The sequence below is a fragment of the Protopterus annectens genome, chromosome 9.part0 (assembly GCF_019279795.1).
Source record: "Protopterus annectens isolate FY-2018-M chromosome 9.part0, PAN1.0, whole genome shotgun sequence".
NCBI lineage: Eukaryota > Metazoa > Chordata > Ceratodontiformes > Protopteridae > Protopterus > Protopterus annectens.
In genome coordinates, this window is record NC_056743.1 from 1,250,720,320 (window position 1) to 1,250,733,614 (window position 13,295).

Genomic DNA, 13,295 nt, shown 5'->3' on the forward strand with positions numbered 1-13,295 from the left:
CATTGTCTACCAAAGTTTTAAACATCCACAAGTAAACAAATTTTTTACAGGCTATTTGTTGTCATCCACGACATATAATTAAAAATATTCCTAAAATCCAATTTATGCGGCTTCGTATGATTTGTTCTTCAGATGAGTCAATTGCCATGCAGGAACACAAATTTATTACCAGGCTTTGTGACAGAGGATATAGATATGAGGATATTATTCAATCTAGGGATATAGTTAGACAGATGGCTAGGACAGACTTTCTTAAGTATAAGAGCAAAAAAGACCATTCTGGACACCCACTCAGGTTCATTACCAGCTATGGTAGTAATACATCATTTTGATAGAGTTGGTACATAGACATTGGGGTATATTGTTGTCTGATGATACCCCCCAGATGCTGCTTTTCTTATAGAAAGTGTAGAACACTGGGGAATTGGTTAAACCATCATAAGAAAATAGACAACAGCATTGTAGGGTTGCAGCAAACACTACAAGGGGATGTGTTAAAGGGCTGTCAACCTTGCACTCATTGTAGTTTTTGTCAATATGTTTCAAAAACTACACACTTCACCACTCATAATACATCACTGGTCTTGACATATTTGTTGATGGTGACTGCCAATCGGACTGGGGTTATTTATTTAGTTTTGTTCTCATGAACATATGAACATGTCCTGCTTTCTGTGTAGGACAAACTTCCCATCCACTAAAACTACGTATTTCAGAGCATTTATTTATTTATTTGTTGACCGGGAGTGTCCGACTGGACGTAGGTCCATTTTCAGCGGAGGCCCGGGGAGAAAAGCTCCACAGTTAAAATAAACAGACAGTAGTTAAATTGGATTACATAGCGATTAACAATTTACATAGCAATTACTTACAACATATTTACAGATGAAGAATATAATACATCAGTAGACAACTAGAATCTTTATATGTGAAGTACATAACAGACATTAACAAATGTTACAATAAGAAGTTCCTGCTGTATAATAAGTACTAGGATTATGAGCATCTGAGCTTGCTATAATCAAGGTAGTTAGTGGAGTGGAAAGAAAGGTAGTGGTTGGATGGGGTGGGTGATATTAGAGTGGGAGTTGCAAGGGCATAGCCAGCATGTTTTAGGTGCTTTTAGTAAAGTTTTGAAGTGGGTGCATGATGGTATGGAGGTAATTGTGGGTGGGAGGAGTTCCATAATTTGGCTATGGTGCAAGAGAATAGTGCTTCACCAGCAGAGTTATTGGCTTTAGTGATCTGCAAGTGATTTTTGTTGCTGGATCTTAGTGGTCTGGTGGTGTGATAGGGTTGGAGTAGATTCTGGAGGGATGGGACATTTAGTGGATGGTTTACTAGTTTGTGGGCGAGTGAGAATTGATACCATTGAAGGAGGTGAGGGAGTTCAAGCCAGCCCAGTTCAGCAAGTGAGAGACAGTGGTGACTACAGTAGGATGCCCCTGTGGCGAATTTGACGATTTTGTTGTAGCAGGTCTCTAGCTTGTTTAGATCACATTGCCTTAGGGTGGTATATATTGGAGGGGCATAAAGTAGGGTGGAGATAAGGTGGGAATTTGCTATTGAAATCTTTGCTGCTTTGGTGAGAAGTTGCTTATTTCTGTATAACGCTCATAGTTTTTTGTGCACTTTTTTATGGTCATGGATATGTGAATGTCAAATTTTAGTTTATTGTCTATTTCCACTCCTAGTAACTTGGTGTGTTCAGTTGGGTATATAGTGGTATTGTCTTTTGCTGTGATGTTAAAGTGCGAGTTGTTTTGAGTATGTTTGGTGGGTTGGAAGATGAGTAGTTTAGTTTTGTTTGGGTTGAGTATTAATTGGGCATCGGATAACCAAGTTTCAACAGAGGAAAAGGCTTCCTGTGTGACTTTTTTGCAGTTCGGGTAGGGACTGGGCTGAGCAGATGATGGTTGAGTCATCTGCGTATTGTATGAGTATTCCATGTTTGGTGGCAGAGGCTAGATTATTGGTGAAAACAGAGAAGAGTAGGGGTCCAAGGATGGATCCTTGGGGAACCCCTATGGAGACAGGTAGTTGGGGCGATATGTCATTCTGCCATACAATGGATTGTTGGCGGTCAGACAGGTAACTCTGAAACCAGTTGGTGACTGATTGTGAGAAGGATAGGTTATTGAGGACAGAGATAAGTTGTTTGTGTGGGACCATGTCAAATGCTTTAGACAGGTCTAGGAAAGTATCTTAGTGATGTTAAATGTGATCGTCAGTCCAATGCCCTTTACAAACACAAAAGTAAGCACTCCACAGCTAGGTTTAGATTTATTATTGTAGATAGAATTATATTTAAAACTACAGTTAAAACAGGTCAGCATAATATATTAAATAGAAAAGAGGAAATTGATTACTTTATTAGGAGCACTTTTTTCTCCAGGGCTTAATGAGCATTTGTGATTAACCAGTGACCATTGTATGGTTGTTATTTAAGGAGGGGGTATGGTATCTGTTAATGTTGCACTGAGGAAGGCTTCTTTGCCGAAACTGGTATGTTTATTTTACTCCTATTGGGGATATGGTTATTTATTGATTAAAGGAATTTGTGCTGACAAATATCTGTTAGCCTTTTGCTTTAATCTGTGGATTGATTTTGGCTGTGCACCAAATCCGTGTTTGCGGGACTTTGGATTGAGCTAAAGTGGCCTTAGACCCTTGTGTTTTTATTTGGGTTTCCCAAGGCAGATTGCAAACACACACACAGACACACACACACTACTTAGGCACCGTTAGAATCATAGAAGTGAAAGGATGAGAATGCCTGTCATTTGGGACTTCAGCCCGAGACCTCTGGCATACCTTGCTGGTGGGCACTGCTGTTGGACAAGCAAGTGTGTATGGAAACACAGAAGTTGAGTCTTCTGCTAGGAGTTTTATACTTTCCACTAGGAGTGTTATACTTTCCACTAGGAATATCATTATGGTTGTTAGGACAATACTTTCCACTAGGAATATCATTATGGCTGTTAGGACAAACTGTAGATGTATGATTAAACAATGAGCCCTTAATTGTACTGTGTGAGCAACACAAAAAAGCCAATTTTAACAACAACAACAATAAAAACATTTTGTAGGGGTGAAGCCTCCTACATCCTCATGACATCACATCTCAAAATATACCAACTTGAAGATTACCAAAATCTTTGGGAAAAAACACCCTCCCCAGATGTTCATCGTGCATACAGCTGCAGTCATAACAGATGGGTTCTCCTGCCGTCAGGCGGGTCCTCGGTCGGCCGAATTCCAAAGTCTAGGTCCGGCGTCGGTTGTCGTCACTTCTTCCCTGACGTCAGAGCGACAGGGGTATAAAAGAACCAGCCGATGCCATTTTCTTCAGTCTTTCTTGCCGCGCGGTGCCCGAAGCAGTAGCAGTTCACAAGTGCCGGTCGGCCAGCTCCTGAGATTACGAAAATTTGGAAACTGAAGTCTTCTTAAAAGCTAAGTACCCCGTTGGGGAAACTTTTCTTGCCTCAGACTGATGTCAGACAAAGTTAATAATTGTATTTCTTGTGGGAAGCAAGTACCGCATAAGGATTTCCATTCCCTCTGTATTCCTTGCTTAGGCCCAGACCATGACGTCTCGGTCTGTCGCTTTTGTGCTACATTCAACAAACGCACTATTAAGCATCGGGCGGAGTTTGCCCAGCATTTTTTTGGGAAAGCATTTAACTATACTATGTCGTCGGATACTCCGACTCAGGTTTTGTCTAAAAAACGCAAAGACAAGGACCGACACTCGAGGTCTGCGGCCTCTACCGACACCACGCCAAAGCCGACTACACGTGGTCTGGTTCTCAGCAAGGCGCCTATGCAGCCCCTGATTACTGACGACACATCTTTGGCGGTGTCTCCTGTACCCGAGGTCGCAGGCTCCTCGGCCCACACCCCGACTACAGATACCGAAGCCACTCTTGGTGTTGAATCACAGAATGTGGACAGGTCCACCTCCACTCAAGGTGTCTTCAGACCTTCCTCTTCTTTCTCCATCAAGGCTTTCACCAAGTCTAAATCAACCTTGCACCCTAAGAGACCAGCTACACAGGGCCCATCTCCAGGCCCCATGCCTAAAAAAACAGATGCTTAAAATGGCTGAGGATTTAATTACTCTAATCAGAGGTTCTCAGCCACCTCCGGACAAAAGGCCCAGAGTGGAGGAAGATTCCCCCACCTCTGATCAGGGCTCCATTATTTCAGAACACTCTGATGATCAGGAACAGTCTTACTCCCCTTTTGAAGACTCTGATGCAGAGGAGTCTATTCCTTCTGTATCCCCCCCCCCCGAGGATTACTCATTTGGGGAAACTTTGCATACCTTAAGGGAACACTTCCACTGGGAAGGCCAGGATTATTCAGATTCCAAGAAAAGGCTCAGGGAATTTCTTTTGTTACCCCAACACAGGCCTCTGGCTATACCTCCTGTCTTGGACATCCTAGATGATGTTTACTCGGAGGCCTGCCTTAACCCGGACTCTCTACCTCCAGCTCCAGTTAAGCCTGACAGGTACTACAGGGTACCTGACTCACACCAATTTCTATACAAAAGCCATGCTGCTGACCTAGAAACCATCTCACAGGGGCCCAAGGGAGTTAAGGCCTCCATTGCCAAAAATCCATTGCCTTCCGAGAGAGATTCCAGATCCTTAGAAAGGTGGGGAAAAAGGTATATACCTCGGCTACCTTATCCATGAGGGCCTTAAACTGTCAGTTTCATATGCTAAAATACCAACAGTTTCTGTTATCTCAATTGAAAAGTAAAATGTCACAACCTGAACAACCAGACTTGAAGGAGTTGCAGGATTTGATGCATAGTGCAGAACAAGTGGGTAAACATACCTTGCAATGTGGTTTTGATGCTCTAGAGGCCTCATGTAGAGCTGCTGTTACAGGCTCAGTCATACGTAGGCATGCCTGGCTCAAGGAACAAGCCTTGCCTGATCATGTCAAAGCTAAACTACTAGACGCCCCTCTTCAAAAGGTTGTACTATTTGGAGCAAATGCTGAGGAAGTATTACGGAAAATGGAGGAAAAGGCTAAATCAATGCAAACTGTGAAAGAATTTCTGCAGGTTCAACCCCCACGTTTTAGTAGAAATTGGCCTTCCAAAAACTGGTCCTTTCCTGCCACAGACAGACCCCAAAGAGGCAGATACAGGCGCCCAAGGGGCAGAGGACAATCACAAGGATCGTACAGAGGCAGACAATGGCAAGCTCCTACACAAAGAGGTGGTGAGGACAACTTGCAATCTTTCAGAAAGCAAACCCAATGACTTTCCCCTTTGCATGCCAACCAGGTCTCAAATGGCAGCCCCCTTAGGAGGAAAGCTGGCACTATTTTCAAAAAATTGGCATGTTGTCACAAAGGACAAATGGATCCTGGACATTATAAACAGAGGCTACAAATTCCATTTTCATACCCTTCCAAAAAATGAGAGGCATGCCAAACCTGCCACACAATCAAAGGGCAGAGGCACAAAAGCAAATTTCAGATCTTATAAACATGAAAGCTATTCAAGAGGTACCTACACATGAACAAGGTCAAGGTTTTTATTCCAGGCTATTTCTGGTGCCAAGGAAGGGAAAAGATTGGAGACCGATTTTGGATCTTTCCATCCTAAACACATTCCTACTGCACCAAAATTCAAGATGCTCACTCTACAGCAACTTCTTCCCATGCTGGGCAAGGAGTCTTGGCTGGTAACATTGGACCTCAAGGAGGCATACCTGCATGTCCCAATCAGACAAAATTGCAGAAGATACCTCAGATTTCTTGCAGGTTCAACCCATTATCAATTCTCTGCATTGCCCTTTGGCTTATCTACTGCCCAGAGTATTCACGAAATGCCTAGCATCAGTAATTGCCTACTGCAGACTTCAAGGGATACAAATATACCCTTATTTGGACGACTGCCTGATCCAAGCAGACAGCAAGCACATTCTTCTGAAACATCTGGCTTATGTAATAATGTTATTAAACTCTCTGGGATACACAGTCAACAAAGAGAAATCAAGGCTAATACCCTCTCGAAGATAATTTTCCTGGGTGCCAATTTGGACACAAACACCCAGATGGCCTACCTCACGCCAGAGAAGCAGGGGCAACTAATTCAATATTTCAGAACACTGGCAAATTGCACCAGGCTGACTGCAAGGAAAATCCTGCAGGCTCTGGGATTCATGGCATCTTGCATCTTACTAATCCCATGTGCAAAGCTGCATATGAGAAAACTACAATGGTACCTAAAAAACATATGGTCTCAACACAGCCACAGTTTGGAAACAATAATACCACTAATTCCATGTCTGCAAAAGGAATTTCTGTGGTGGGCTCAAGCATGTCAAACAAACACAGGTCTTCCATTCAGCAAGCCTCAAGCAAATCAAGTCATCACAACAGACGCCTCGGACTACGCCTGGGGGGCGCACATGACAGACCGGTGCATTCAGGGCAAATGGTCCCAAAAAGAAAAGCACCTTCACATCAATCAAAAAGAAATGCTAGCAGTAATAAATGCTATTATAGCTTTCAAGGACCTTCTACAACCAGGTCAACTATTGATAAGAACGGACAACACCACAGTTATGTGGTACATAAACAAGCAGGGAGGAACACATTCTTGCCCCCTATGCAGACTGGCCATGTCACTTTGGAACATGGCCATGGACTTACAAATGGAACTACAAGCACAGTACTTGCCAGGCAAGGAAAACACGCTGGCAGACAACCTAAGCAGGAATATGACAGATCCACACGAATGGAAGTTGCATCCAAAAGTTTTTACAGAAATAATCCAAGAATGGGGAAGGCCAGACATAGATCTCTTTGCCTCCCACAAAAATCACCAATTGACAAAATTCTGCTCAAGGATCTTCCATCCAAAGGCCTGGAGAGTGGACGCTCTCTCTTTCAGTTGGACATTAATGACGGTTTATGCCTTCCCGCCTCTTCCTCTGCTGCCCAAAGTCCTATTGAAAACCAGAGCAGACAGACCAAAGATAATCCTCATTGCTCCGGACTGGCCAAGGCAACACTGGTACCCACTCCTGAGGAGCCTGACGCATTCCCCACCATGGACCCTGCCTCTAATGCCTCTTCTTCTGACTCAGCACAGCATCAAAACTCTTCACAGTCAACTAAAAACACTCAATCTAGCCGCATGGAAGATTCCTTAGCATCACAGCAGGCCCTACTCTCCAAGGAGGTGCAGGATGTCATTTTGGAGGCCAGAAGGCCATCAACTAGAAAAGCTTACTCCGCAAAATGGAAACGTTTTTGTGTCTGGAATGAGAAAAAGGGCCAGAACCCTGGAAAACTGAATTTACCTCAAATACTACAATATTTGGCTGAACTGCTAAGCAGTGGACTTTCGTTCTCCTCCATCAAAATCCATGCCTCAGCCATTTCTGCAGAATACAACACTGATCCACCTTTATTCTCTCACCCTCTATTAAGACAGTTCCTCAGAGGGGCTAAGAATTTAAGACCTCCAAGGAAACAACCAATACCCGCATGGGATCTTAATTTCATTCTGGAAAAACTGACCTTGCCTCCTTTTGAGCCAGCTGCCTCATCAGATTTGCAATATTTGTCCTGGAAAACAGCTTTCCTTCTGGCTATCACTTCAGCTCGTAGAGTTTCAAAACTACAGGCTCTCATGGCTGTCCAGCCTTTTATCATCTTCCATCAGGACAGAGTTTCCTTACGAACCAACCCGTCCTTTATGCCTAAAGTGGTATCCAGGGTAGCTTTAAATCAGGCCATACATTTACCTACTTTTTATCCTAATCCTCAAAACAAAGGGGAGAGATTACTACATTCCTTGGACATCCACAGGCAACTGCATTATTATTTGGACAGAACAAAGCCTTTCAGAAAATCAGAACAGCTCTTTGTGGCCTATGCGGTAGGAGTCCTAGGAAAGCCAATTTCCAAACAGACCATCTCAAAATGGATAGCCCACTGCATACGCTTTTGCTATTCTTTTCATGGCAAAGCTGTACCTACAGGCATTAGAACCCATTCCACCAGGGCCACAGCCACCTCTGCAGCCTTCCTCAGAGGAGTATCTACCAAGGATATTTTGGAAGCAGCCACTTGGAGTTCTGTGCATACCTTCTCTAAGCACTACCACCTACCATTATACTCCAAATCTAGAGCAGGCTTTGCCACTGCAGTCTTGCAGGGCATTTTGGCTCCTCCTAGTTCCACCTAGTGCCTACCACCCCTTTCTTAGCTTTGGGATTCTACCCATCTGTTATGACTGCAGCTGTATGCACGATGAACATAGTACAGTTTTGTACCTACCATAAATGTATATGTTCGAGTGCTTATACAGCTGCAGTCCAGGTTTCCCTCCCTCCTTCCCCACTAGGGGTATTCTTTTATGGTGTATTTGCTTGCAACTACTGTTTTTTGATTATATTGCATTGCATTATTACATTATTTTATATATTGCCTTCTTTCTGGGGGCACCTGACATCTGGGGCAAGAAAAACTGAAGAAAATGGCATCGGCTGGTTCTTTTATACCCCTGTCGCTCTGACGTCAGGGAAGAAGCGACGACAACCGACGCCAGACCTAGACTTTGGAATTCGGCCGACCGAGGACCCGCCTGACGGCAGGAGAACCCATCTGTTATGACTGCAGCTGTATATGCACTCGAACATCTACATTTATGGTAGGTACAAAACTGTACTTTCTATGATCTTGCTAACTTCAATAAGCATTTTTCAGTACAAGTTAGGAGTTGACTAAAGGCTTCAACTGCACTAGTGCATCTAAACACTGCAGTGTTTACCAGGAGTTGTACAAACTGCACATGGTAGTGGATGTGCAGATCTTATTCATATACAGATGGACAGAAGGACTGCACGTGGTCGTGGGGGTGCAGAATTTATTCATATACACACTGACTGAAGGACTGATGTGGCTGTGGACATCACTGCTTCTGTTATATATTATTTGTAGCCCAGCACCCAGAACAGCAACAATAACTAAGCTAAAACAATTTTATTATCACACACACTCACAATTCTATAGTAATAGCAAGTCAGTACATGGGGCACAAGAGAAGTTGGACACACACAAATATGGAAAACCTGTATATTCCTAGTGGATGAGGTTGTGATGCATTGCATTCTTTTATCTTCCTTGGAAAGTAGTTTGCTGCAAGAGGGATGTACTGCAGGTTACATCATGTCATTGTGAAGCACTGTTTTGCTAAAACATTTTACAGGCCCAAAACTAGTGACAGATTTTAAATATTATTCTTTTCTACTTAGAAAACTGCTGCAGTAACAGGATTTGTGTTCGCATGCATTAACTGAAGGATGTGGAGCTCACATATATGTCATTATTTAGTGACTTCAGTCCCCAGTGATTTAACAGAAAACTACACATTTTATGAGGAACTGACTGAAAATATGAGGCAAAAATCTGTACATTCTGTGAAAATACTGACAGTTTACAGGAATGTCACTGTTTAGAAGATATGAGTTTTTGCAATATTTAAGGGAACAAAAAGCACAGTGACATAAATGAATACATCACTTCCATGTACACCCCCTACCATGCTACCTCTGTCTTGTTCAGTCCTTTTCCTTCTCCTCCCCACATACCCATACTAACTTCAGGCACCTTTCTTAAGCACAGAATCTGCAGTGTCATGGACAGTTACCCTATGTTTCTGTCAGTGGGTCAGCTTGCGGGTATTGTCCTAAACAGATTGTACTAATCTCCTGTTTTTTAAAACTTTTTTCTTTGTCTTTCTAGTTCTTCAGGAAGCAGTCAGCACAGGTGATCCAGAACTAGTCCAGCTAGTCCTGCAGTATCGTGACTATCAGCGTGCAACAGAACGTTTGGCTGGTATTCCTGAGCTGCTCAGGAAACTCCGCAAGGTACACAGTTCCTTCCTTGAAATTCATTCAGTCACAAACCTCATTTGGGGATCACAGTGGAGAGACTTGAGATTCAAAGGCAAATAGAAATGACGATAGGGCTCAGTTTGGCAGAGCTGCTCTGAATTCGGTGACCTAGCCTGAGACGTGGAGTGAATCTAAACTAAATCCAAGGCATCCACTGTGACCAATGAAAAATAAGTATATTTCAAGCTTGCTTTGCACTTGTTGAACTGTATTTTACTGATTTGCTATTTCATTTTTTACTGTTGTTGCTGCTTTGACCGTGTTTGCTCTGCACTTTGTTTTCTCTATACATCTTAGCATAGACTAGATTCATAGGTTCATAGGTGTGTACTAGGCTAATGGCCCTGGGGCTTTTACAAGCCTAGCCATAGGATTACCCTGGCATAGTGCCACTCGATCTTAGTTCCCAGTGCTTCTGTCGAGTAGAGCCACTTGAGTTATCCCGGTTTCCCATGAACTCGTCAAGATCTCTCTTGAAGAGGGTCAGCGAGGTGCTCTGCTTGACATGTATGGGAAGTCTGTTCCAGAGCATGGGCAGTCTCTGGGTTATGAACCTGTCCTTCCACCATGTTCTGTTAATTGTGGTAATGAGGTTGAGGTCTCTAGAATGTGTGGTGCGGAGAGATTGGGATTTCTTTAGATGTAGCATTTCTAACAGAGCTGGGTCAGACATGGCTTTGTAAGTCAAGCAGAGATTGCCTCTAAGTAGGCGGTATGATACAGAGAATAGTTGGAGTTTTTTGAGTCTGTCCATGTAGGACAAGTGTTTAAGGCCTCTTTGTGAGGTACTTTTGCTGCCTCTCCATTTGTTGCAGGTGTCTAGTGAGGTACATGCCAAATGGGGTATTGTACTTGATGATTGGCTTAATGAGGGAAGAGTAGAGAGAGACAATGACCTCTTTCTTCCTGGATGCAAAACCCTTAGTAATGAGATGTGTCACATAGGACTTTCTGACCATAGTGGCAATGTGGTGAGCAAAAGAGAGGTTGCTGTTAACCTGTGTTCCCAGATCTCTTATAACGCCTTCTGTGTTCAGTGGACTACCATCAATGTGGTAATTCATGGGAACCGGATTTTTCCCAAAAGGGATGACACATTTTCTGGCATTGAGCTTAAGGCCATGGTTCTGACACCAGTCGTTGGTCTCAGTGAGGCTATTCTGGAGGATGTCAACATCACTTGGGGAGTTAATAATAGCTCCCAAGTTGCAATCGTCTGCGAACTTTGTCAGCCAGAGTCCCTTCGTGTTGGCCTGGACTTCAGAGAAGTAGATACCAAACAGGAGAGGACCCAGGACTGAACCCTGTGGGACTCCACTCGTGACTAGTCAGCAGTCTGACTTGGAGTCATCTACTTTCACACTGTGGGTTCCATCTGTGAGCCAGTTTGCAACCTAGCTAGTGATATAGGGGTTGATGCCAAGCTTAGTGAGATTTTCTGTGATTCCTGAGTGGGGAATGGTATCAAAAGCCTTGGAACCACCTTGCCGTCATCCACAGCTCTGGTGACTGACTCAAAGAAGTCGACCAAGTTGAGCAGGCATGATCTACCCTTCACAAAACCAAACTGTATGGGATCCAGAGTTTGGAGATTCCCTATATCCTTGTTTATTAGATCCATGATGATGTGTTCTATAGCTTTGCATATCAGACTCATCAGGCTAATTGGGCGATAGTTCCCAGGGTCTGTAGTCGCTCCTGCTTTGTGGAGAGGGATGACTGTAGCAGTTCGCCATTCGGTAGGGACAAAGCCAGAGGTGAGCCTGTGATTGAACAGAGCACACAGGTGAGGTACCAGTTCACTATTTAGTTCATGTAGAACACAACCAGGGATATTGTCAGGTCCTATAGAAGCTGTATTATTGGCCTTGGACAGCAGATCTGCTGAATCTAGTCTGTTTGGCATAAACTGAGCACTATAGCCAGCCTTCCTACATTAGCAAGGCCATCCTGCACCCTTGAGGCAGAAGTGTGCAGCGCAGGACCCCTCTGAGTTGGAAATTGTTGGAATAGGGCTTAGTTTTGGACTCTCCGATTGGCTAGTTTGAGTTAAAACTGTTTAACCTTGCTTCTATTTAAGCACTGCATTTGTGCACAGCTGTGAACCACACAGTCGTGTTTGGCACTGTCATGTATAGATGCAAATGCTTAGAAATATAAATTTTCCCTTGATATCTGCTTGAGAACCCCCCCCCCCCACTTAGCTCTACAACCCCTCTGTGTGCAACACAGCTATGCATTGCTATCCAGTGAGCAACTCAGCTGTGCATTCTGAGGCATTGACACAGTCTTCCACCCTTAGCCTTCCACAGAATAGTCACCCTTTGCTAGTCTCACAAGCAAATCCATCTCTTCCCATCCCAACTAGTCACTACAACATATACCTGCCATAATGGATGGACTGCCTCCCACCATTTCTCCATCCAATCTGATTGACATGGGCATCCTGAGGCATATCAGCAATTTCATCGTGTATTGACAACCACTTGCTCCTAAAGGGAATAAATACAATATTTGATGTAACTATACCATGAAATTAGAATCAGTCCTCTCACAGAACAACAAACCAGACGTACAGCAGGTTGTTAGCACACGCACATTCCCTCCAGCCCTAGAGAAGGTCAAGGCACATAAAACCCACATATCCAGAGGTACTCGCTAAGAGCCTACCAAAAGACCAGAGACCTCCCAAGCGCAGACAACATACACATACAGGTACACAAACAGAATCCACCACTACATGTAACACACGTAACAGTGTCTCAATTATTAAGCCCCTAAGGCAAAACACCTCAAAACCAAATGTTTTGGTTATAGGTGACTCAATAGTGAGACACACGAATGGCCTCCTCACCGGGTTGAGCAAGGAGAAGGGTCACCGTCAGTTGCCAGGATCCGTCAAATCACGCATGCACTCAAGTCACTCAGCAACAATTACTATTATGACTTTATCATAGTACATGTTGGTGTATATGACTTGAGACATACCTCTGTGGACTATATGAAGAGAGAAATGACTGAACTCTCAGATTTGTCCCAGGCAGGTATGTCCCTAGCATTAAGCAGCATTCTACCTTCACCGAAGATCATGCCACAATACAGACAAAAAATGATTTAGCTTCTGGTGTCAGTCCAGAGGCATCCAGTATCTGTCTGGTTGAGAAGACATGATTGACAGTCCACACTGCTTTGCTAGGGATGGCCTGCTCCTGTCTCTTCAAGGCTTTCAGATCATGGTGGTTAATGCTAGGAGCTTAAACAATAAACTGCCCTCCCTGAAAGCAGCACTCCTCACCCTAGAAGATGCTGACATTTGTGCAGTCACAGAGACCTGGTTCAAGGCTGCAGAGAGCACCGTGG

General features: G+C 43.8%; 1 protein-coding gene across 2 annotated transcripts in view; it reads left to right on the forward strand.

Moving 5' to 3' along the window:
• ANKRD13D (ankyrin repeat domain 13D) overlaps positions 1-13,295 on the forward strand; it is an 860,392-nt gene that overhangs the window by 393,753 nt on the left and 453,344 nt on the right. For both annotated transcript variants that reach the window (XM_044084174.1, XM_044084175.1), the window contains one exon: positions 9,784-9,908. In XM_044084174.1, coding sequence (XP_043940109.1) covers positions 9,784-9,908 — 125 coding nt within the window. The remainder of the gene's footprint in view (positions 1-9,783; positions 9,909-13,295) is intronic.